Here is a 26,432-nt window from a genome sequence, read left to right as displayed (position 1 = left end):
GTGTGTTGGCCTTCATTAGTCAGAGTATTGAGTTCAAGAGCTGCCAGGTAATGGTGCAGCTCTATAAAACTCTGGTTAGACCACACTTGGAGTACTGTGTTCAGTTCTGGTCACCTCATTATAGGAAGGATGTGGAAGCTTTAGAGAGGGTACAGAGGAGATTTACCAGGATGCTGTCTGGATTGGAGAGCATGTCTTATGAGGAGAGGCTGAGCAAGCTAGGGCTTTTCTTTTTGGAGCAAAGGAGGATGAGAGGTGACTTGAGAGGTGTACAAGATGACTGGAAGCATAGATCGAGTGGACAGTCAAAGACTTTTTCCCAGTGTGACAACGGCTAGCATGAGGGGGCATAATTTTAAGGTGATTGGAGGAAGATATAAGGGAGATGTCAGGGGTAAGTTTATTTTACACAGAGAGTGGTGAGTGCGTGGAACGCACTGCCGACAGAGGTGGTGGAGGCAGATACATTAGGAACATTTAAGAGACTCTTAGATAGGCCCATGAATAATAGAAAAATGGATGGCTATGTGGGAGGGAAGGTTAGATAGATCTCAGAGCAGGATAAAATGTCGGCACAACATCGTGGGCCAAAGGGCCTGTACTATGCTGTAATGTTCTAGGTTCTATGTTCATTCTTCATTCCAATGTGAAGAACTTCACATTTTCCCACACTATACTCTACTTAACTTTTGTCCACCCACTCAACCTATCAACATCGCTTTGTAAACTGTATCTTATTCATAGAATGCCTTCAACCTACATTTAAATCATCTGCAAAGTTGGCGGCAATACATTTCAATTCCTGCCTCAAAATCATTCACGTGTGTTGTAAATAACTGTTATCCCAGCACTGCTCCCTGCAACGTCATGGCCTCTTTACAGGTAGTGGGAGATTGAATATTTATACAAGAAGTAAAAGAAAAGACTGATGATAAAAGCATCTAAATTCATCCTGTTGTAAGATACATTGATCATAATATATTTATTGGATTGGTCCAATGGGTCATAAGTTGAAGTTCCGAACTTTTAAGAAAAAAGTGTAGCAGAGTATGGATGGAGATGAAGAGTATTCATAGTCTTCCCTGATTTCCCCTAAGCCTTTTCAGAAGGCCTAAAGTTCTTCCCAGTCTTGTTTTAATTACAAAACAAAAAGCTATTTCCCTGTCTTAGTGGCTATTTTTATCACGTCTTTCTTATAGTGAATGTATACATCTAATTGGCCTAAGATTTTACTTCTGATAGCTTCTCTAATTATTGTAAATAATTGCCTGGGACAGTAAGAGATGAAGCCTTGGCCTTATAGGCCAGAATCTTCAAGACACAGTTTGAAAAGCACACAGAGAGTAAGGAATATGAATCTGATTATTTACTTCATTGTGATATTACCTCACAGCTCCAGTGACCAGGATTTGAGCCTGGCTGAGGGGGCTGTCTCTGTGGAGTCTACATATTTTTCCTGGTTTCCCTCAGGTGCTCCAGTTTCCTCCTGTGTCCCAAAGAGGTGCTGGTTAGTTGGGTAACTGGATATTGGAAAGTACCAGTGGTGTTGGTGGGTATCAGTTGAATCAGTGGGGTGTAGATGGGTTGAGAGAACAGGCCACAGGGAAATAAGCAGGGGAATAGGACTGATGGAAATGGTCCAAGAGCCAGCATAGATTCAAGAGGCTGAATGGCCTCCTATGTAGTAAGGAAATATGAGAACATGATAAAGATCTGAAGTCACAAATAGACCAGGTAAGAGTGGCAAATTTCCCTTCCTCGTTATTCCATAACTTCCTCCACTTTTCCCACTCCACACAGCCCCCTTCTATTTATTTAATTGTTGAAGTATAAATTCTCTGTCTCTCATGATGAGATCTGAACTCAAATCTCCTGATCAGTAGACCAGACCTCTGAATGTTTCGTTTGGCAACAAACACTACGTTGCCATGCCCTTTGGGACAACTATGTGTAATAAAGGTCCTGTTATTAGTCTCACCCGCATGCCAAGAATACATTTGCAAAATATGTCAGCAAATTGGTTGAGCCAGCAGCCTGAAGATCCATATCTGAGATATGCAATGCAACTGCGTGCATCATCCTAACTCCTTGGTACTCAAGGCTGGAGTACTGAGTGGAGACAGAGACTGAACCATTATTGTTAACCTTTGTGCCTTGGTTCAGTTTCAGGAGCAGTCTGTCAACTTGGAACAATCGCCGGTGTGCAATCTGAAAGGATGAGGCTTTTAGTAAAGAGGTTGGCTCCCTGTGGCTCACCACATCTGTTCTACAAGCTTATTACAACCAAAGTGCAGAAAGGGTGAGTGAGGGCTTTAGAGGGCCCCTTCAACATGAAAGGGAAGTTCACATGATTTATACAATATGCATTAGCTGTGCTCTGCCAATGTATTAAGTAACCACCTTCGTGTTTCTGCCTCCTATGTTCTATATAATTTTGATCCAAAGGACTGTGATTTTGCAATAACTTGCATAGAAATTTCACTGTGCAGGTTTATAATATCTACTAGCGTGTGTAGATCTCAACAACAACATTGTCATGGATTCAGAACGAGGGGCATAGATAAGGTGAATACAATGTCTTTTTCCCAGAGTTGGGGTATCAAGAACTAGAGGGAATAGGTATAAGGTGAGAGGGGGAAGATTTAAGAGGAACTTGAGGGGCAACTTTTTTTTTACACAAGGGGTAGTTTCTGTGTGGAATGAGCTGCCAGAGGAAGTGGTTGGGGCAGGTACAACTTTTAAAAGGCATTTGGACAGGTACATGGATTGAAAAGGTTTAGAAGGTTATGGGCCAAACACAGAAAAATGGGACTAGCTTGGATGGGGTACCTTGGTCGGCAGGGACCAGTTGGGCCAAAGGGCCTGTTTTCATGCTGTATGACTCTATGACATAGAGTCAAACAGCACAGCAGCAGCTCTTTGACCCACCATACCCATGCTGATCACCAAGTATCCCAATTTCCAGCATTGGGTCCAAGTCCTTCTATGCCTTGGTTTGTCCAGATACTACTTAAATATTATGAGAGTAACTGCTTCCATTCCTCTTCAGATCCCCTCAAAACCACTTAATCCTTAACCTATGCCCTCTAGTTTTAACATCTCTGCACAGGGTAGATGTTTCCTCCTACCTACCCCATTTAATCCCCTCATAATTTTGCACACTTTTATCAGGTCCCTCCTCAGCCACTCCAAGGAAGATAAACCCTGCCAATTCCAGTCACTCCTCAGAACTAAAACCTTCCATCCCAGGCAACAATCTCATGAATCACTTCTGCACCCTCCCCAGTGCAATCTCGTCCTTCTGTACTGTGGCATCAGAACTGCACACAGCACTCCAACTGTGACCGAACCAATGTTTTATGTAGCAGTACGATAACCTCCCTGCTCTTATATTCTACGCCTTGGCTAATGAAGGTAAATATTCCATACGACCTCCTTACCATGTTATCCATCTGTGCTGTAAGCTTCAGGGATCCTTGGACCTCTGTTCCTCAATACTCCCGAGGGCCCTACCATTCATTGTGTATTCCTTATTCATATTGATCCTCCCAAAGTGCATCACCTCACATTTATCAGGATTAAATTCCATCTGCCATTGCTCTTCCCACCTTACCAAATGATCAATATCTTCCTGAATCCTAAGACAATCCTTCTCACTATCAGCAGCACCACTAACATCCGTGAACTTATGAATCAAACCTCTTATATTCACATCCAAATCATTAATGTATAAAACAAACAGTGAGGCTCCCAGCACCAATCCTTGTGGTAAACTATTGGTCACACACTTCCAGTCACAAAAACTACCCTTCACCATTATCCTCTGCATCCTCCAACCAAGCCAATCTTGGATCCCATGGGCTCTAACCTCATGGACCAGTTTCCAATGCGGGAGCTTGTCAAAGGCTTTACTGAAGTCCATGCAGACTACAAATTGTAGACTGAGCTTTGTGATAATTCTGCAACTGAGGTGTTGCGGTGTTTTGGGGGCAAGATCTTCAATGATGGTAGCAAATTTGACTAAACAGTCGCACAGTTTCAGTTTTCAGTGGTGAGTTTTCAGAGTGAATGAATATATAATTCCCAGTATATTATTTTATGGACCTAGCCCTTTTATCTTCCACCTCAAAATGCATTTATAGTTTGAAAATGAAAGGAAGAAAACTAATTAAAATATAGAGAAAAAGTTATCAGCATGGAAAAAGCATATTAATACAACATAACCACAAGATGGCATTCTTAGAGCCCATGAAGCACTTGTTCAAATAAATGTTAGTACAGTAGTATTATGCGTGTCCTCTAGCCAATATTAGCTCTAACATATTATTAAACTTTTGCTGTAGATGACACACAAAGGAATTCCTCCTTAGATGTGTGATTGTAATTTTTTGCAGAGTTTTATAAATGTTAAGAGACTGAATGGAAGTGTACATTACTTAAATTGGCCTTAGTACTTCCAGTTATACAACGCCGTGAAATAAGGCTCAATGAGTGACTTGGTGGGTTGCTTGCCTTGATAAAATGTGCAAGTATATCCACACATTCAAATTACTTTACTGGAATTGTTAGAAACTTTAGGGTTTTATCGTTCTATTAACTGTCTCAAGCACTGGATAAGACATTCCTTGCCACAGCTCTGTCAAGTTGTGTTTTTCCCCAGCTGGTGCAGAGTTTGAACTCTAGCATCCTACTATATGACTGTGTCAAAGTGACATCCTCTGACCCAGTTCAGTCAACTTTCAACTGGGTCAAAATGTACAAGCTGGAAACATCTAAAGTGCTATTCTGTCATTGCAACAGCAGCAACAACTTGTATTCATTTAGTACCCTTAACATAGCAAAACACCCCAAGGGAATTTACAGAAAAACTATCCAAGGCAATCTGGCACAGTCCTGAGGAGATGCAAGGACAAAAGATCAAAAGCTTCGATAAAGAGGTAGGTTTTCAAGAGCATCAAAAAGGAGGAGAGAGAGACAGAAAGGTGGAAAAATTTCAGGAGGGAATTCCTGAGCCCAGGGCAGTGGCTGGAGGCATGGTGGCCAATAGTGAAGAAACTAATTTCAGGAATGATCAAGAAACCAGAATTGGAAAGATGCAGAAGACTGTAAGATTTGAAGCAATTATAGAGATAGGGAATTCCTATAAAAAAAAAGATTTTAATTATGTCTTTTTACATTTGGTCTTGCCCTCATTTGGAGAGTTCCAGTCGGAATTAATTAAAAATTCTGGATTCTTTTTTTAAAGAAGCCATCATCAATACTGTAGTACCCTCAAAGTAGCAATACAATATTCCCCATCTTCCCCTTTTACCTTCCAGTATGATGACATGCCCAAGTCTCAAAGGTGCCTTCTTGGATCTTAGAATTCACAATGGAATGATGCGTTAAAGCTGTACGGCACAATATGATCTTTGAAAGTACAGAACATGAATGGGGCCAATTCTCCTTGCACACAAGCATGTGAATTCTTAAGCTCATATCTTCCACATGAAGATGGAAATTTGACCCTCTGGTGACATATGTCTCATGTCAGGACAAAATCCCTGCGGGTAAGTAAAGTACCGGAGGCTTTCACGACAACTGTGACATTACTAGATGGTGAGCAGGAGGTGCAGAAGTCTGAAGTCCCACAATATTCATGTTCTTGAACTAACCTGCACAACCGTAACCTTACCTCAGCAATGGAAGGCTATGGACCACCTCTTGCACGACTGGAGACTGGTCTCTTTTATTTGCACTAAGGTCTTGTTTTTGCACCGAATTTTTTTTGCTCTCCCCTGTCCTGTATAATTTATGTATAACTTATATTCTGTGTGTTGTCTGTACCAACATGCCTGTTATGCAGCTGCAAGCAAGTTTTTCATTGTACCTGTACCTCACCATACTTGACTTGACTTGACCTGACCTGGTTTATAGATGTCTTGGTGAGAAGAAAATCTCATGTGGCTCCAGAACGCAGCAATGTGGTCGATTCTTAACTGCCTCTGAAAAGCCTCTGCACGCTGGGGATTGGTGTATAAAATTGGGAAAGCTGGGTCACAGACTGGTCACAAAATAGTCTTACGTAACCATACCTTAGAGGTCAAAGTTGAGTTTATTGTTATATGCACAAGTACACGTGTGCACAGGTGCCATGAGAAACTTACTTGCAGCAGCATCACAGGCACATAGCATCAGATAAGCAGCATTCACAAGAAAAACATAAATTAAACATAAATTATACACAATTTTTACAAGAAAGAACACAATTAGAACAAAAAAAAACCAAGTCCATTTTAGTGCAAAGTGATCAAAGTGGTCCTGGTGATTAGGGTTTTGCTGGTTGGTTCAAGAACAGAATGGTTGAAGGGAAGTAGCTGTTCTTGAACCTGGTGGTGTGGGACTTCAGGCTTCTGTACCTCCTGCCTGATGGTAGCTGTGAGAATGTGGCATGGCCCAGGTGGTGGAGATCTTTGATGATGGATGTTCCTTCTTGAGGCAGCATCTCCTGTAGGTACTACCGATGTTGGGAAGGGATGTGCCCATGATGTTTTGGGTAGAATCCACTACTCTCTGCAGCTTCTTACGTTCTTGCACATCTGAATTGTTGTACCAGACCACGATGCAACCGGTCAGAGTACTTTCAACAATACATCTGTAGAAGTCTGTTAGAGAGGTCAGTGACAAGCCGAACCTCCTTAACCTCCTAAGGAAGTAAAGATGCTGATGTGCTTTCCTTACAATTGCATCTATGTGTCAATGCACCAGAGTCCTCCCTTATAATTCCTAGTTATATCCCATACTCAGACTACTTTTCTTTTAAAATACTAACTTCTACTTGATTGGTTTAAATACCCCTGAGTTACTATGGTGGAATTTAAACTCATACATTAGAATTGTTTATCCAGCTCTTTGGTTACTTCCTTGGTAATGTAACCATTGCACTACTGTTCCTGCAGGAGTGGAAAGAGTCATGGGATGGTGTTGTTGAGAGAGAACCTGAGGAGGTCAAGCACAGATACCCAGGTACAGTTACAGTCAAAAAGAATTCATGACTGTTGCTGTGCTGGTGTCAGGCAAATTGATCATCCTGCACTAGCATTATTAGGCCAGGTGTGCCATTTTGCAATCTGGCACTTTCAGCATTACTTACCTGCAGTGGCTTTGTCTTGACATGACAGATACATTAACAGAGGGTCAAATTTCCACCTTTATGTGGAAGACATGAGCTTAGAAATTGCGTGCAAGGACAGTGGCCCCCATTTACTTTCAAGGACAATATTTTATGGCACAGCTTTGAGACACTATTCCATTGTGAATTCTAAGATTTCAGAAGGCACCATTAAGACTTGGGCACGTCTTCACACTGGAAGGCAAAGGGGAAGATAAGGAATATTCTATTGCGCATGCTACCAGTTAACATAACATAACCACATTCTGGTTTGAGGAGATGATGCAGGGACTGTTGAACTGTTGGAGATGCTACCTCTTGTATGAGCTGTCCTGACGGTCTGGGCTGCATATAAAGGATCCCATGGCAAGAAACCTTCAGTGCTGTGGCCAATACCTTTTCCTCAACCAATAACCCAAAACTAATGTTATGTAACCTTCTCTCTCTTCTACCTTCTGGGAGAAGATACAGGAGCTTAAAAGCCCAGATGACCAGACTCAAGAAGAGCTCCTTCCCCACAGCTATCAGACTCCTGAACCAATCACCTCTTTCACAGTCCCCTTCCTGGTGGTGCTGCCACATTCTCAGACCCTTAACTCTACCTCTCTCGGTTATTTGGTATTTGTTTTTACACTGCTTCAGATTGAATTACTATACTTTGCGCCAATCTGTTGTTTTGTGCTCATTGCTGTATTTATTCTTGTATTCAATATTACCACATAAACTGTTGATTCTGTGGGCTTCATGCGAGCAACATCATGGTGTATATGACCATAAACTAATCTAATCTAATCCATTGCAGTTTGTGGGAGCTTGCACAATTAGTCTGCACTGTTTCCCACAACAGCAGCTATACAGGAAGTCCCCAGGTTACAACAAGGTTCCATTCCTGAGAACTTTTGTAAGCTGAACTGTTCGTAAGTGGGAAATAAACAGAAACAGCGGTGACAGGAGAGCGAGAAGGTGCAGGAAGAATGGCGGTCTCACTGACTCGGTGTGTGGGCAAGTGAGTCTGCTCAAAGCTCCCGGCTCCACTCATCTCCACCCAGCCTCCGGGGGCCTGTGGGGAGAGAAGGCATGCGGAATTGCCCCATTCCCACCTGACAGAAGATGCCTACAGCCCCGCAGCATTCGGAAAATCCATCCCCATTTATACTGCTGGTCTCCCAAATGCTTGTTCGGATGTACGGGCTGTCTGTAAGGCAGGAGTTCATAACCTGGGGCGGGCCCATACTACAGAAGTGTTTCTTCAGCTGGAAAGCAACTTGGGATGTGTTGATGCCATGAAAGGTGCTACGTAAATGCAGGTCTTTCTTTCATTTTCTGGATCTGGTTTGCAAAGCTACAACCCCAGCTGCAGCATCAGCTCCTACTGTATAGACAGTGAGATTTCCCACACCACCAATATAAAAGCAGTCCCTTGCAAAACCTCTTCTGTTTCCAACAGATTGCATTATGTTTCAAAGCTCAGCAATATACACCAGGCATCAGAAAAAGATTCATTTTCTAATTTGGTTTGCCGTCTGTCTCATCAGCTAAAACTATTAAGAGTTATATCAAAGGTAAAATATGTCATTATTACAAGAAAATTAAATTTATGGCATGAGTGACACAAAAAAGCTTCCAGTGTTACACGGACCTTGATATATTTTTGCTCTTGAATGTTCTGGCAGCTGGAAGGCATGCAAACTCAAAAAGGTGCTGAGCATTCTGAACCCACCCCAGACATTCTCTCTTACCAAACCACACCAACCCCCCCCCCCCCCCCTCCCATATTGGGCAGAAGATACAAAAGCCTGAAAGCATGTACCACCAGGTTCAAGGACAGCTTCTATCCCACTGTTATAAGACTATTGAACAGTCCCCAGTACAATAAGATGGACACAATCTACTTTATGGCCTTGCATGTTATTGTCTGCTTGCACTGCAATTTCTGTAACTGTAACATTTTATTCTGCATTCTGTTTCTGTTTTCCCTTGTACTACCTCAATGCACAGTTGTAATGAAATGATCTGTAGGGATGGCATGCAAAACAAAGGTTTTCACTGTACATTGGTACATGTGACGATAATAAACCAGGTTACCAGTTTAGAATCACACGGGGTAGTACTGATGTGGGATCAAACCTTGTTCTGTCAGCCACTGTCTTCAACCCCTGTCAAAAACTCCGTTGCTTACCCATTGACTCCATCCCTCCCCTTAGTATTTGAAGCTGAAGCAGACTATTTGTAACCTAGGTGCTGCATTTGACCCCAAGATAAATGGCATATCCAATGTGTGCATTATCAGTAAGACTGGCAATTCTGCCCCTGCAACACTGGCCGACCCCATCAATGCTTCAGAGTTTCTGTTACTAGAAGGCTCACCAAAGCCTTTGCTAGCTTAAGATCTGACTATCCAAAACTCTTCTTCATTCTGCCTACTAAGGTTATCAAAACTCTGCTTCAGTGTTATGGCTCTTGTCAACTCCCATTCAACCCTCCTATTCTCGCTGACCTGAATTGTGTTTTGGATATGAATTAATATTGGTATATTATTTTCATAGCACCATAAGGAGGCCTTTCTCTGCACTTCCTCTGTAACTGTGACACTTTACTCTGTACTGTTATTGTTTTTACCTGTACTACCTCAATGCACTCTGTACTAACTCAATGTAACTGTACTGTGTAATGAATTGACCTGTATGATCAGTATGCAAGACAAGTTTTTTTACTGTACCCTAGTACAAGTGACCATAATAAACCAATTCCAATACCAATACAATGCAGCCCATCAAGTCCATGTGGCTCTCAGTGTATTCCTATCAGTTTTATTCCTCCACATATTTCCTTGAAACCTATTCTCTCTCACATGCCCATCAATGTGCCCTAATTCTTCCAGTCGCCAGGGGTAATTTACGGGAGCCAATTAATGCACGGGGACATTTTGTGGGGTGGGGTGGGGTGGGGGGGGTAGGGGTGAAGGAAATTGGAGTACCTGGGAAATCTAGGCAGTCCCATAAGGAGAGGTCCGCAAACTCTACACAGACAACACCCTCGTTCAGAACCGATCCCAGGTTGCTGTAGCTGCACCACATTGCCACCCTATTAGCTCAAGTTAAGGCAGTGTCTGGATAGTAAAGGAGTCTTCAAGTTGCTTCATGGCCTTATCCCTCCCACCTTCATAAGCTCCTCCAACCCTATAAACCTCTGAGATATCTGTTCTCCAACTCTGGCTTCTTGGCCGTCCCCAAATGTAATTAGTCCATGATTGATAGCTGTGCCTTCAGCAGCTTCAGCCCCAAGACGCACATTTTCCTGCCTCTTACTCCCCATCCCTAAACCTACCTGTATGATGCTTTTGGTCATATAACACCTCCTTATATGACTAGGTATCAACTTGATAGCAATCACATGAATTGCCTCAAGATGGTTTGCTGTGTTTTGATGTGATATAAACACAGCTAGTTTCAGCACCTTAACTAAAATATGCTGCAAGATGTTTATAAAGAGCTTATTGCTGCTCTACTAAAGTAATCACAAGTAGATGATTAGCAAAAGTTTTAACATACTCTTTCACACACTCAAACGCGCACACATCCTGAAAACGTGCACAAACACACACACCCCTACTGACATATACACAGATACGCCCACATATAACTGCACATATACAATGGATACAGTAAGAGTTGCAGTGTCTGAAGTTGAGTAAATGCATTCAGTTGCCTAGCTTCATGGGTGCATTCATCCATTTTGCGTCCCCCCAATATCATGCTGCACTTGAAGACATTCAGCCCCTGTATTATCAATGTGAGGGTGGGAATGTGAGACGACTGTCATTCAAAAATGACAGTCAGTCAAAGTCCACTCAAATTTATTGGAGATAAAGTGGTGGTATGACAAACTGCTGCAGTTAGCTACCTCATTGAATTAGAAATGGTAAAACATTAAACTGAAGGTAACCTTCAGAATGTTGCTGGGTTAAAGCACAAATTAGTATGTTTGTTGCATAAACAGCCTTGCTTGCTTTTCCTAAATTTCCTGTATTATTCCACTGAGCAGGAGAGAAGCAGGGTGACTGCACTCATCATTTGAAAAGATCATAATTTGAAAGTAGTAAAACTACTTACAAGATGATAAGAGGCTTAGATCGAGTGGACAGTCAGAGACTTTTTCCCAGGGTGACAATGGCTAACACGAGGGGACATAATTCTAAGGTGATTGGAGGAAGGTATAAGGGGGATGTCAGGGGTAAGTTTTTTTTTTTACACAGAGAGTGGTGGGTGCATGGAACACACCACCTGCAGAGGTTGTGGAGGCAGATACATTAGGGACATTTAAGAGCCACATGAATGATAGAAAAATGGAGGGCTATGTGGGAGGGAAGGGTTAGATAGATCTTAGAGCAGAATAAAATGTCGGCACAACATCGTGGGCTGAAGGGCCTGTACTGTGTTGTAGTGTTCTATGTTCTATGTAAACTCAAAGAATATTTAATAAAGGAAAACAAGTTTCTCCCCAGTTCTGACAAAGGATCACTGACCCAAAATCTTTCCACAGGTACCGCTAGACTGGCAGAGTTCTTCCAGTATTTCTGTTTTTTGTTGAATATTAAGGAGAGCCTATTTCAGGGCATAGACATGTCACTTCCATAAAATAAACTATTGACAGTAGCAGGACATCATAGTGATGCAGCACTTAGTGTTGATGCCTCACTGACCCTGACCCCTTTGTGGAGTTTGCACATTTCTCCGTGACCTCGTGTTTTTTCCTGGGATGCTCTGGTTTCCTCCCACATCCCAAAGGAGGTCCACTGGCCACCGTAAGTTACCTCTAGTTTAAGTAGCTTTTTTAAGTAGCTTTGTCAAAAGAACCAAAAGAGAGTTGATGGGCATGTGAAAAAGAGGAAGCTGCAAGGTTGCAGGGAAATAAGGAGGAGAAGAGGACTGGTGGAAATTTTTTGTTGGACTGGATGGGCTGCTGGCTCCTTCTGTGTTGTAGTAGCTAGATGTGAGAATCAACAATATAAATAACAGATGCAATGCCTATTTTCAAAGTACGTATGCCACTGGCTCATGTGTTCATTCCTTTTAAAATCCATTTATTTTATGAAACTTATCTCTTAACTGTGCAGGTTAAATCACAAACGTTCCCAGGTGGTTCAATATTTTAAAGGATTAGGCATGATATGGTAGCAATGAAACCTCAACTTTTAGAAAGAGAATGACTTTGGATCAGAGTTGAAGGTCCATGTCACAGAAAGCAGATAGTAATGCTCCTGTGCCTTGTAATTCATGTCTGAGCAGTCACGCTAAACACACATTAGTTTCGTGTCAGCAGGTTATCTGAGGTACATTCCATTCCACATTGATCGATAAGGACTAGCCACCTAGGATGCATTTCTTGGCACATACCTTTCTGACGCTATAGTTCCCTGAGACCTGAATCTGAATGAACTGTAATTACCATGAAGTCTGAATACCTTGTTAGATTCACAAACATTTACCATTGTGCTATACTCCAAAACTTCTTTCCCAGCTCTGATGAAGTTTCCCAGACTAAAATGTGAATGATTTCTCTTTCCACAGATGCTGCCTGACCTGCTGAGTGTTTCCAGCAATTTCTGTTTCTATGGCAGATTTCCAGCGTCTGCAGGTTTTTGATTTTCAGTTGGAATTTGGAAGCGTGGAGATAGTCCCCCTAGAAAATGTCCTGTACCTTTAAATATTTAAATAATAGATGTCAGATCAGGCTAGATAGATCGTGCCGGACCATCTGCACACCTTTGTGGATGTTTAGAATAAAACTGCATAAAACCTATTGGAAGTGTACCCGATAACTTGAATTAATAGAATAACAAAGAGTTATGATTTCATATATTCCCACTTTCCCTTTACCTGTTCTCTAAACCTTCATTTTTCCATGCCTTCTTTTCTGTTATATGTTTGTATTTAATTTTGCTTGTTGTATCTACTTTCTGCAATTTGTATCATTTATTATGATTCTTCCCACCCCCTACTTCCTTCAGTTTCTTTCTTCCTAAAAATACTAAGAATAAGTAATGGTTGAAATTACTGGACAAACTTGGCAGACTCAATGGGCTACAGTGACTTTTCGGAAAAATCGACAGTATAGGATTCCTACCTGCCAGTGGTGGTCCCAGAAGTACAGGACAGCACTCTACAATGGTGACAAGTCCCACGGCATTGGAGAACCTCTTGGCACCAACCAGGTCCATCAGAGTTTCGAAAAGAACAGCACTCACCATTCCGAAGGCAAAACCAAAGAAAACTGAATAGACCACTAGGCCTGTATAGTTGCTCGCCAATGGGCACATGACATGACAGAAGCCATTGTAGAAGACAGCAAAACTGAAGAAATATTGGATCTTTGGTCTGATCCATCTGGAGTTTGCAAGCAGCCCCATGCTGGGCCTTGCAAACATGTCTACAAAAGCTAGAATAGAAAGCAGGAATGCTGCAGAATACTCATCTATTCCCATGTGCTTGGCATAAGGAGCCAAAAACACAATCGGGGCAAAGAAGCCAAAAAACATTATGACATTGCCTGATAGATAGATCAGAAATCCCCGATGTTTGAAGAGGCTCAGATCTAGTTGCTCATTAATTACGTCAAAGACACTTTTCTTTTTCTTCTTTTCCTGCAACAGGCCATCACCCACGTCTTTGCTCTCATCCTTCTTTACAGCAGTAAGCTGGGCATCTTTCGCGGCGGTGGATTTTCTAGGTTGTAGTGGCCTCATTAAGGATCCGGCCACGCAGCAGTTCAACAGTATGCCGCTCAGGATAAAGAAACTGCCTCTCCAACCGAAGACATTGACCAAGTACTGATTCAGAGGTGCAAAGGTACTCAGGAACACTGGGCTACCAGCCATTGCGATTCCATTAGCAATGGGACGTTTCTTGTAAAAATACTTCCCGATCATAGTTAAGGCTGGCTGAAGATTGAAAGCCAGTCCGAGACCTGGAAAAATATAAGGAATACAATGCATTTGTAAACCTGTAAACTGGGAACAAAAATCAGTAAAATATGTACTGCTTACATTAAGATATAGAAGAAGGAGTAGACTATTTAGACCATCATGATTGTTCTGTCATTCAATAAAATCGCGACTAGTCTCTTACCTCAGTACCACTTTTCTGCACTAATCCCACATCCCTTGATTTACTTACTAACTACAGAGCCAAAAGGGATTGGGTTGGAATTGGAAAGGATACTGTTATGAAGTAGTTACTGGACGTCAGATGTGAAAATGAATTCTTGGTCACTTCTGCTGAACGAGACAAAGTCTGGGAGGGTTAAATCACATTTCTGGATCTATGTGCATGCAGCTTCAGACTGCCCTGTACTGTTTCTGTCTGTCTTTTGGTGAAATGTTCTGTCTGTCAGATGAGGGTTTGGTGCGGACTGAATGGTTCGGTGCAAACTTTAAGCATGTCAGGAATACTTTTGCCCCAATGCGCCAATATGACCTTTATTCCAGCACTAGCGACCAATTCAACATTTTACCCCATAATGACTTGCTCCTTATATCTTGTGCCTTCGCCCCATTAATTACCAGCCAGCATGCAACTCTTTCATTTACAGCTAGGCGTTTCTCCACAAACTAAAAATAAGGATTGTAATATTCTTCAGTGAGGAATGTTTGACACTGAGGGATACAAAGGATGTAAGAAAAGAACAGGAAATAGAGTTGAAGTAGAAGTTATAGAATCACATAATTGTTGAACTGTTATCGCCCCTCAGCCCCATTCCCCTAATCTTTCCCCATAGCTCTGCAAGTTATTCACTCTCAAATATCTGTCTCGCTTCTATTTTCTTTCTCTCTTCTATCTTCTAGGAGTAGATACAGGAGCTTGAAAGCTCAGATGGCCAGACTTTTCCCCACTGCTATCAGACTTCTGAACCAATCACCACCTTCACATACCCTTCCTGATGATGCTGTGACCGAATCCTTAATTCTACGTCTTCTGTTATTGTCACTGTAGCATTTCATTTTGCACTACTTCAGATTACAGTACTATACTTTGCACCATTATGTTGTTCTGCGCTTGTCGCTGTATTTATGGTTGTATACTGTTTACTCTGTGAGCTTCAAGCGAGCAAGGAATTTCATTGCACCCTGGTACATATGATAATAAACTAAACTAACTAACTAACTAACTACTAATTCTATTTTGACTGAATAAAGGTGCAGACCAATGGAGTTCTTCCTCCTATGCCTTATATTCGCAGGAACAATATTAAAACAAGGTCTAATATTTTGGCCTATTTATATTTGGTTAACTCTTCCATTAAACCATTCTGTATTTTCTCTATTCAAATTTCATCCTTTAATTTAACTCTCTACTGCAATATTATCTTTTGTTCAAAAGCCAATCCCTCTTAATCTATCGCTGTTCCATATATGTTGTCATTTAAGAATGGCAATCATGCTTCGAGACAATTTGGGTAGTTAGGCAGAAATTGCCTGGGTTTTCTCACTGTCCAGAGCCAACAAGAACATTCTCAATTGTAAATATTAATCAAGACATAGATTGATACTGTTGGTGAAATGTTCTAGCAACCACTCTGGAGAAATACATCAGCATGAATGAAGTATGTCTTTTGACTAATGTTGCCACTACTCACCTGTAATGCAGCCCACACACATAAAAAGCCCAGGAACACTATTGCAAAATGACGCAGCTATCATTCCAATTGAACATAATAATCCTCCCCCAATCATCACGGGACGGGATCCATACTTGTTTACCAGGACACTGCTTATGGGCCCTGCAGGGAGCAAAGAGAAAGGAGAAAGAAGTCACATTCCTTCACAAGAAAAAAGATTGTCCGCTGTTCAAAGCCAGTACAAATTATTCATAGTCTTGATGAATATTCAAGAAAATGCAAAATCATACATCAAACCAAATGTCTTCAATTATTTTTCACCATGTTCAGTGAAATTGAGCTGGTTGAGTAGCTTTTGAAGCATCAACAGGGGATATATTTAATGTTATGTTCTATGTGGAAACCATTTCAATCATATTAATTGGAGAATTATCCCACTGAAATCAAATCAACTGGACTAATATCCAAAGGCCTAGACTCGTGATCCAGTGGTACATGTTTGAAACCCTGTAGCAGTAGAATTTACATTTACTGTGCAGTTCAATTACTTGATTAGACTCTCACTGACTGCCTATTTGATATCATTGTCGGGGCCAAATGAGAGACACCCTCACCTCTTTCCCGCATCAAATTCTCAATATGCCAGAGACGTGAATGTCAACAGGAACAGGGCTCCAGGGACAGCTCTGGTTCAATTCGTAGCACACTCAACTCAGGAGGTTACAGCTTCAAGTCCCGCTGCAGGGGACTTAAACACAAAAATTTAACCAGGCACTCCAGTGTAATACTGAATAAGTGTTGGAGGTGCTGAATTTTAGAGTAGGAAGATAAACCTAGGGCTCCCAGTGTTTTTTTTTAGATGAACACAGAAAGGCCACATGAAATTTTTCCGAAGAACTACAGGGGAAACATCCGTAGTTGTACAGGCCAATCAGCATTATCTGATCATTTTGACATTGACCTCTGTGGGAGCTTGCTGTGCACAATTGAAACCTGTGTCTTCTGCACTATAATGACGACTTTAAACATCATGGGCTGTTAAGTCCTGTGGGGCATTGAGAAAAGGGATGTGAAAAACACTATATATGCTGCAAATGCAATCCTTTCTACTTTATGCACTATGCTCTTATTTTTATTGTCACGCCTCATTCCCGGCCAACAAGAAATTATTTTGCTTCCCAAGCAGAAAGATGGGTGGAGAGCCAGCTCTCCTATTTGGGAGCTGTGGTGAATAACAACAGGTGTCAACCATTCATCCCCTGGAGACTATCCTGCCAATAGATTAGGGCTGACCTGCATAATGGTTCTCTTTACCAGACCTTGCTTCATTTAGGCATGTCGTTCCGCCCCCTCAAAAAAAAAATGAGAAGAACTTAGCGCACATAATCCCAGTGAGTTTAAAGTGAAGGAGTTACACTACTGAGAAGAGTCCAGCTCTGAGGATTCGGAGACCAAGAACCACGTGTGTGCATTGGAAGAATAACAGGAAAATCTTTTTCCCCGACCTCAGAGAAGAGATTGAACAAAACTGTGTGTGCTCTCTGGCCCTTCAGGAAGTTGCGAGATAATGCTCCCATTTCTGATATTTTTACTATTGAGTTTCATTACTTAAAACCTGGTTCTGTAGTGGCCAAAATCCCATCAGTGTCTCAGTCATTCAAAATTAATGCTCATTACAGAGACAATCTAAATACATATATTTTTAATTTATTCATTCACAGAATGCGGATATCCCTAGCAATGCTGACATTTATTGTCCATCCCTAATTGCTTTTGAACAGAGGAGTCAGTGAGATGTCAGGCACATTGGTGGGTCTGCTGTCACCTGTAGCACAGATGGGTAAGGAGGCAGATTTCCCTCCCTGAATGACAGTGGCGAATAAGTCAAGTTTTTAACAACAATCCAATCGTTTCATAGCGATTGTTGCTGAAACTAACTTTTTCCAAATTCCCATATTTATCTAGTTGCTTGCTGCCATGGTGATATTTGAACTCATGTCTCTACATCAACGGTCTCCAACTCTGATTGTTTGTCAAGTAAAGTGACCATTTCACCACCTCACAATAATGAGCACAAAGTCTCATTTTTAACTGATAAATGGAAATACCGTCAAGAGAAGTATCTTTCTAATGACCATTCACCAGTTGCATATCTGCTCAAATCCGGGCTTAGCATAGCTTTACCTTGCATTTTCCTTGTGCTGCATCTTTTTCCCCTGGATCAGATTTCGAACAGGAATAAAGAATAAGGATGCTCCAATTAAAGCTTTGCCTCATTCAGAAAAAATAGTTGGGGTATGATGTTTTAAATCTCGAACAACATTGGATGACACCTATGGGATGTCATGTACAGTACAAGACAATGATACAACTGATGAATGGAAATAAAGTCCATACTTTCAGCACCAGGGACATCATCCAGTCTTATGATGTGGATGTCACTGGCAAGACCAGCAGTTATTACCCATAAGAAGTTGACAATGGGTTGCCTTGATCACTAGTTAGAGGCTTAATAAAATAGAGTGACCTGCTAGGCTCTTTCACAGAACAACTAACATCTTCACCATGGAACATGTAGACCAGAACAGGCCTCGATGGCATAAAGAGAAAACAATTGCCTTTCTTTGACAATTTGACATGGCCACTATTAGAGACACAAGTTCTTTAATTTCCAGACAGAATTCTTAACCTTCCAGAGTAAAATTTGAATTTATGTTCTGTGAGTTATCAGCTCAGACATAACAGGGATGTGCCAGGAATTTAAGTTTGACTACGTTTTGAAGGACAGACAAACCAGTCCTTAATGATATGGGATGCTGAGTGTGTGGGCATCCACAGACTTAAGGTTTTTTTTAAGGTGATTATTGGTGGTGGAGTGTGGCATGCCTCCATACCCCTACTTAGCCAACTTTTCACAGCCCACTGGGGTTCATAATTACTAGTCCAATGATGTAACCATGACACTAGCAAAGCCCAGACACAAATGGTTCAAGATTGATTCTAAATTATTGGAATAAATGGTTCGAGACTAAGAGTGATTGCACCTTTAAAGGAAAGACACAGAGGTCAGCCACCAACTTTTTAATGGTGCAGCCTTAAGTAGTTTCACACAATCTGCTGAACTGGCTGAACTGCACATAAACCCTGATGCAGGAGAGTTGAGCAAGGGAGTTATTTGTGAAAACTGCTTACACCATCACAAAGTTGCTGGTCTAATTTTTGCCTTGTGTTGTAGCAAGTGGATGAGTGTGAAACTTCACCAGTTAAATTGCGGACACACTGTCTCAGCTGATTGGAAGCCAAAAATTAAACACATCAAATGCTGGAAATCTGAAATAAAAGAGAAATACTCCGTAGGTCAGAATACATCTGTGGAGAGAGAAAAAACAGTGCTAAGGTTTCAAGTCGATCATCTCTCATCAGAATCAGGAAAGCTTTCAGAGGGAGAGAAAAGGAGGGGATTGGAGAGAATTGAAGAGAAGGTCTGTAAAGTTGGGAGAGCAGAAGAGGTTAAATGATGCAAGTGGCAGTGATGTTAGCTAGAAGAGATTGTTGGAGGCTGGTAAGTAAAATAAGTAGGTGCACATATTGATTGTACAAGCAGGAGATAAATCTGAGATCACCAGGAGAGGGGAATAAACTGAATGTTGGAAAAGCAAGACACAAGGCTGAAACATCAATCCATCCATCTAACTGGGCACATTGCCACCAGCTGTTGATTCCAGAAGGCTGTAACATGTCCAATCCAAAGATGAGGCACTGCTTCCTGAATCTATCTTAGCCTCATAGGATAAAAGCAGAAGGACAAAGACAGAAAAGTCAGAATGAGGAGCAGGATGGAGAATCAAAATAATAGGCAACTGGAAGCCCAGAGCCACAGAACAGTCACCCATTCTGCACCTGGCTCTCTAGTGTAGAAGAGATCATATTGCAAGCAAATCACCACTTCTTGGAAACCAACTCTGCACTGAAACTCTTCCAACTCTTCTTATTTCTGCCTCGGTAAAGCAGCCAGCGTAATCAAAGATCCCACCCACCCTGGACATTCTGTCTTCTCCCTCTTCCATTAGGCAGAAGATCCAAAAGCCTGAAAGCACGTGCCACCAGGCTCAAGGACAGCTTCTATCCCACTGTTATAAGACTATTGAATGGTTCCCTAGCATGATAAGATGGACTCTTGACCTCACAATCTATCTCGTTATGACCTTGCACCTAAAAAATAGTGCAAAAAAGGAATAATGAGGTAGCGTTCATGGACCATTCAGAAATCTGATGGCGAAGAGGAAGAAGCAGTTCCTAAAACATTGAGTGTGTGTCTTCAGGCTCCTGTACCCCTTCCCCAAAGGTAGTAATGAGGAGAGGGTATGTCCTGGATGGTGAGGCTCCTTAACGATGGATGCTGCCTTCTTGAGGCATTGTCTCTTGAAGATGTCCTCAATGGTGGGGAGGGTTGTGCCTGTGATGGAACTGGCTGAGTCTACAACCCTCTGCAGCCTCTTTTAATCCTGCACATTGGAGCCTCCATAGTGGGGGTGATGCAACCAGTCAGAATGCTCTCCACCGCACACCTGCAGAAATTTCCAAGAGTCTTTGGTGACATACAAAATCTCCACGAAATTCCAATGAAGTAGAGCGGCTGGCATGCCTTCTTCATGATTGCATCAATGTGTTGGGCCCAGGATAGATCTTCTGAGATGTTGACACCGAGGAACTTGAAGTGCTCACCCTTTCCCCCGTTGACTCCTCAATGACGACTGGTGTGTGTTCCCCCAACTTCTCCTTCCTGAAGTCCACAATCAATTCCTTGGTCCTGCTGACGGTGAGTGCAAGGCTGTTGTTGTGACACCACTCAACCAGCTGATCTATCTCACTTCTGTGCACCTCCTCAGCAACATCTGAGATTCTGCCAACAACAGCGGTATCATTGGCGAATTTATAGATTCCACAGATTCACCAGTCTCTGATAAAGAAATTCCCTCTTTTCTCTGTTCTAAAGGGAAATTCCTTCACTCTGAAGCTGTGCCCTCTGTTCCTAGAGTATCCCACTACTGGAAACATCCTCTCCACATCCATTCTATCCAGGCCTTTCAATATTCAGTAAGTTTCAATGAGATCCCCTCTCATCCTTCTAAACTCCAGTGAATACAGGCCCAGAACCATCAAACACTGCTCATGTATTAACCCTTTCATCTCTGGGATCATTCTCTTAAACCTCCTCTGGATCTTCTCCAATGCCAGCACATCCTTCCTTAGATATGGGGACCAAAACTACTCAGAATACTCCAAATGTGGTCTGACCAACACTTTATAAAGCCTCAGCATTACATCCTTGCTTTTATATTCTAGTCCTCTTGAAATGAATGCTAACATTGCATTTGCCTTCCTTACTACCGACTCAACCTGCAAGTTAATCTTTAGGGAATCCTGCACTGGGACTCTCTGATTTCTGAATTATCTCCCTGGGGGGGTGGGGGGGGGATGAAGGAAAGATGTGTCAGATGGTGGAAATTTCAGAGAATGATCTGTCGAATGCGAAGGCTGATAGGGTGAAAGTTAAGGACCAGAGAAACTCAATCTTTTTGTCCCAGGCGTGAGGGGTTGAGAGCAATGGCATGGGAAGTGGACAAAATGCGGTCAAAGGGTTTAGATCACAATGTCAGAGGGGAAGCCATGGTTCAAGAAGTAGGAAGACATTCCAGAGGCACCTGTACAGAAAATCTCAACATTGGAGCCAATACGAATATTTGAGGCAGGTTTGGGGCTATGAGGAGAGGCAGAAGGGCATAGGTATAGATTTGGTCTGCTGGAGCAGAAAAAGACATGATGTACCAAATGGTCTCCTTTCGTGTAGGGCAGGCACGGTACTGTAGCGGTTAGCGTAATGCTATTACAGCATCAGCGATCCGGGTTCAATTTCGGTCACTGTCTGTAAGGAGTTCTCCCCATGTCTGCGTGGGTTTCCTCCACGTGCTCCAGTTTCCTCCCACAGTCCAAAGGCGTAGGGGTTAGGAAGTTGTGGGCATGCTATGTTGGTGCCGGAAGCGTGGTGATACTTGTGGGCTGCCCCCAGAACACTCTACGCAAAAGATGCATTTCACTGTGTATTTTGATGTACATGTGATTAATAAAGATATCTTATCTCTTACCTCTTGTGTTGTGAACCACAGTGGTTCCAATGCCACTGAGTGAGAATTCTCACAAAATTCCCATCTATGCAAATGCGAAATTTACTGTTTTTAACATTCAGCTGCTCAACCCAGTGCCAAATTTCACCAAGCACAACAGCACATATTTTAAAGTTAATGCTTTTGTTTAAATGTTTATTTTCTATTGGATTAACTTGTGAATGTACAATACAACAGGGCTGCAGCATAAAGCTCTGATATAAAATTCTTACCCCAGTGTAATCCTGATCTACAAATGGTTTGCTTCCTTAAGTACATGGCCTGTTTATTCTAAAATGGATCGCAGCAATGTGGGTTTCAGATCTGATTTCCCTGCACAATTTTCAAAGCAAGGTGAGGTCAGTAGTATTGTGCTAAATTGGGTATGTGCCACAATATGCAGTATAAATAACATGTCAGACCTGACTCAATAATTCACAGTTGATTAGGAATTCGAGTGGAAACAGAATCATTAGAATTGTCAATGCTGCACTTTAGTAACCCTGTTTTGGCAGCGCCACATGAAAATGATACAAGGCAAAATTTCAGGGAGTCACCACACTTCACCTTACAGAAAGAAGGATAAAGGTAAAATGCAAGTGGGAACTTGCTCTGCACAAATTGTCACTTTTTTTCTAATTTACAACAATAACTACACTTCAAATGTAGTTATTTTGCTATAAAAAGAGTTTTGGGATGTCCTGATGTTATCTAAAGTATTACAGTAAAACTCCAATGATCTGACAAGGCATGGTAGTGTAGCGGTTAGCATAACGCTATTACAGTGCCAGCGACCCGGGTTCAATTCCGGCCACTGTCTATAAGGAGTTTGTACGTTCTCCCTGTGTCTGTGTGGGTTTCCTCCGAGTGCTCCAGTTTCTTCCCACATTCCAAAAGACGTACGGGTTAGGAATTTGTGGGCATGCTAGGTTGGCACCGGGAGTGTGGCGACACTTGCGGGCTGCCCCCAGAACACTCTACGCAAAAGATGCTGTGTGTTTTGACGTACATGTGACTATTAAAGAAATCTTATCTTATTTTATCTGTTTGGAAATCCTGATGCAATCATGAAGAAGGAACGCCAGCGGCTCTTCTTCATTAGGAGCTTGAGGGGATTTGGTATGTCACCAAAGGCTCTTGCAGATTTCTATGGATGTACAGTGGAGAGCATTCTGACTGTTTGCATCACCGCCTGGTATAGAGGCTCCAATGCGCAGGATCGAAAGAGGCTGCAGAAGGTTGTAGACTCAGCCAGCTCCATCACGGGTACAACCCTCCCCACCATGGCGGACATCTTCAAGAGGTGCTGCCTCAAAACAACAAATTTCACGTCATACAAGTCAGTGATAATGAACCTGATTCTGGTCCAGTATTTAGCTCACTCATTAGTCCAGAATGTGAGCTGAGAGTCCAGAGTGCAAGTGTGGTATGTGGGCAAAGCTAGGCATCTGGAATGCGGCCAGAGCCAGGGTTCGGACTCTGAGCCGGGTGTGTAGCTGAACTTGGGGTTGAGATCCAAAACACCAGGACTCAGGAAGGTGGGGAAGTTTGAAGCTGGAACCTGGATCTGGAATGCTTGTATATTTCACACTCTCTTTGAACTGAAAGGATTCACTAGAAAATGTATCATATTTAGACGTACTATGAAGAAAAGGTGAAATAAATGTGTAGACACAAGAGACTGCAGATAAGCTGGAGAAAATACAAACAGCTGGAGGAACTCAGCGGGTCAGGCAGCACCTGTGGAGATGGAGGAGTGCTTGACGTTTCTAGTTGGGACCGTGCACCAGGAATAAAAGCCTCAGAAATAAAAGTGTGTTTGAGTATTAAAATGAGGAACATCCAAAGGTCCGGAAGATCTGCTAGTCTAACACTTCCAAAGTGCCAAGGAGACTGGATTATCAGAGCTTTTCTGTATTTAAAAGCAAATTCTTTCCACCAAAAGGTGGTAATACTCTCTGCAGTGATTCTAAAACAGTCTTTTCCCGGCATCCTTTAAAATTATATCCAATTTATGCCTCAAATAGGCAACCACTTGGGGTGAAGTGGTTTAATTTATCAATCCTCTAACAGGTGGCTCCTCCCTCTGGATTTAGCAAGCTCAGTGCCAGATCCTACATTAGCTGCAAACCCAGATTCATAAATTGACAAGGTTGACTACAGGAAATCCTGTAAAGCTGGCACGTGGTCAATGCAAGGTCTGACTCACTTTGGCTACTGCAGTCTTGGCTCAGGGATTAGTATCTTGTGATGACACAGCTACATTAAAAGGCTCCTGACCTCAGTGGCAAAAATTTGATGTGAGATTTTGAACAGGCTGCTCTGGAAGTTTACGATATGGAATTGAACCATAAAACCATAGAACAATACAGCACAATACAGGCCCTTTGGCCCACCAAGTTATGCCTACCTTCAAACCACTCCTAAGACTATCTAACCCCTTCCTCCCATATATCCCTCTATCTTAAATTCCTCCATATGCTTATCTAACAATCTCTTGAACTTGCCCAACGTATCAGCCTCCACCACCATCCCCAGCAGCGCGTTCCATGCACCAACCACCCTCTGGGTGAAAAACCTCCCTCTGACGTTTCCTTTGAACTTCCCATCCGTTACCTTAAAGCCATGCCCTCTTGTATTGAGCATTGGTGTCCTGGGAGAACAGCAGCAAGAAAACCCCTAAAAGTTCAAGACCTAATCACAACACTTCTCAAAGTTTACCTTTTCACTTGTTGGTATTAGTTACACCCTGTCACCTCTTTGTTAATGTTAAAATATCTCAAAATATTCAGTGACAGAAAAGCAAAACAAAATCTGCAGATACTTGAAATCTGAAATAAAAGCAGAAGGCGTTGGAAGTGCTCAGCAGATCAGGCAGTGAGGTCAACGATCTTTCATTATAATGAAGAAATGTTTCAAAAACAAATACGTTTTAAGTTGTACTCCCTCCAATTTAGAGTGATGCATTCAATGTTCACACTGCAGTCTCCAGTACCCTGGAGAAATCAGTTGTGCGACCACTCTGCAGAACACCTTTGTTCAGTCCACAAGGGTATCCTGAGCTTCCTGTTGCCTGTCACTTTAAGTCTCCATCTCACTCTCCTCTGATCTCTGTCCTTTACTTCTTAGACTGTTCCAACAAAGCCCAATATAAGAGTGAGGAACTGCATCTCATTTGCCATCTAGGAATGACACCACGCTCAATAATGAATTCAATAATTACAGATAACCAGCTTTTTAAGCTGTGCGTTAGCACTGGGTAGTTCTGATGTAAGGTCATGAAGCTGTAAGATGGTGGTGAACACCCCTCCTGAACAGTAGCAGACCTTCTGGTAAAGATCCTCCCACACTGCTGTTTGATAAAGCATTCTAGGATTTAGACCTAGCAACAATGAAGGAACAGAGCTATCTTTCCAGTTTAGGATGGTAGACGATTTGGAGGGGAACCTGTAGGTGGTGGTGTCTCCGCCCGTGTCCTTCTTGGCATTAGAGGCTTTTGGTTTGGAATATTTCTTCTGGTATATTTTCATTTTACTTTGGTCGGTAGCCATGTGACCCACCTTTTCTCACACTTAAGCAATGCCGTGGAAAAAGAATAGTTTTGCATTATTTGTTTGCAAACAAAGGAAATCACCAATCATTTGCTAAGAATCAAAAAACTGTAAATGCTTCAGTTGTGAAATAAGAACAGAAAGTACCAGATATGCTTACTCTTGCCAAGGAAGACTGCATTGCTTCAGAAGGAGGGCATTTGAAAAATAATTGCATAACTTATCATGGAAATGTTGAAGCTTACATTTCCAATTGCCTTTCTTCAAAAGGAGGTGGCACAGTGGTTCATTTGGTCAAGCTACTGCCTCAGAGCTCCAGCGACTGGGTTCAATTTTGATCTTTAGCGCTGTCTGTGTGGAGTTTGCACATTTCTCCTGTGTAACCGTGAGATTCCTCCAGATGCTCCAGTTTTCTCCTACATTGTGCTGGTTGGTAGGTTAATTGGCCACTGTAAATTACCCCTAGCGTGTAGGTGAGTGGTAGAATATAGGGGGAGTGGAAGGGAAAGTGCGAAGAATAAATGAGATAGGTGCAAAATTAGTCTAAATGGGTACCTGCTGGTCGGTGCAGACTAGATGGGCTGAAGGGCCTGCTTTGCTGCTACATAACTCTGAGAAAGAAAGCAGAAAATTGCAGGCCATTTAGATTAACAGCTCTCATAAGGAAAATGTTATAAGGTACTATTAAAGATGTTATAGCAGGGCACTTAAAAAAAATCAAGGTTATCAGGCAAAGTCAACATGGTCCTGTGAAACTGAAATCATGTTTATCAATTTATTGGACTTCTTTGAAGAAGGGATATGTACTGTAGATAAAGAGGAAGCAGTGGTCATGGTATAATTACACTTCCTGAAGGAATTTGAGAAGGTGCCACAACAAAGGTTATTGTAGAAAATAAATATTCACAGTGTAGGAGATAACAGTGTAGGATAAGTGATCAGTTGGGTAAC

General features: G+C 42.1%; 1 protein-coding gene across 2 annotated transcripts in view; it reads right to left on the bottom strand.

The window, feature by feature from the left end:
• Positions 1–26,432, bottom strand: part of LOC127578317 (monocarboxylate transporter 2-like) — a 117,604-nt gene that overhangs the window by 13,860 nt on the left and 77,312 nt on the right. For both annotated transcript variants that reach the window (XM_052030213.1, XM_052030214.1), the window contains exons 3-4: positions 15,785–15,928; positions 13,277–14,116 (exon numbers count right to left, since the gene is read on the bottom strand). In XM_052030213.1, coding sequence (XP_051886173.1) covers positions 13,277–14,116; positions 15,785–15,928 — 984 coding nt within the window. The remainder of the gene's footprint in view (positions 1–13,276; positions 14,117–15,784; positions 15,929–26,432) is intronic.

The sequence above is a fragment of the Pristis pectinata genome, chromosome 15 (genome assembly GCF_009764475.1).
Source record: "Pristis pectinata isolate sPriPec2 chromosome 15, sPriPec2.1.pri, whole genome shotgun sequence".
Taxonomy (NCBI): Eukaryota; Metazoa; Chordata; class Chondrichthyes; order Rhinopristiformes; family Pristidae; genus Pristis; species Pristis pectinata.
This window is presented reverse-complemented; position numbering and strand designations above follow the sequence as displayed.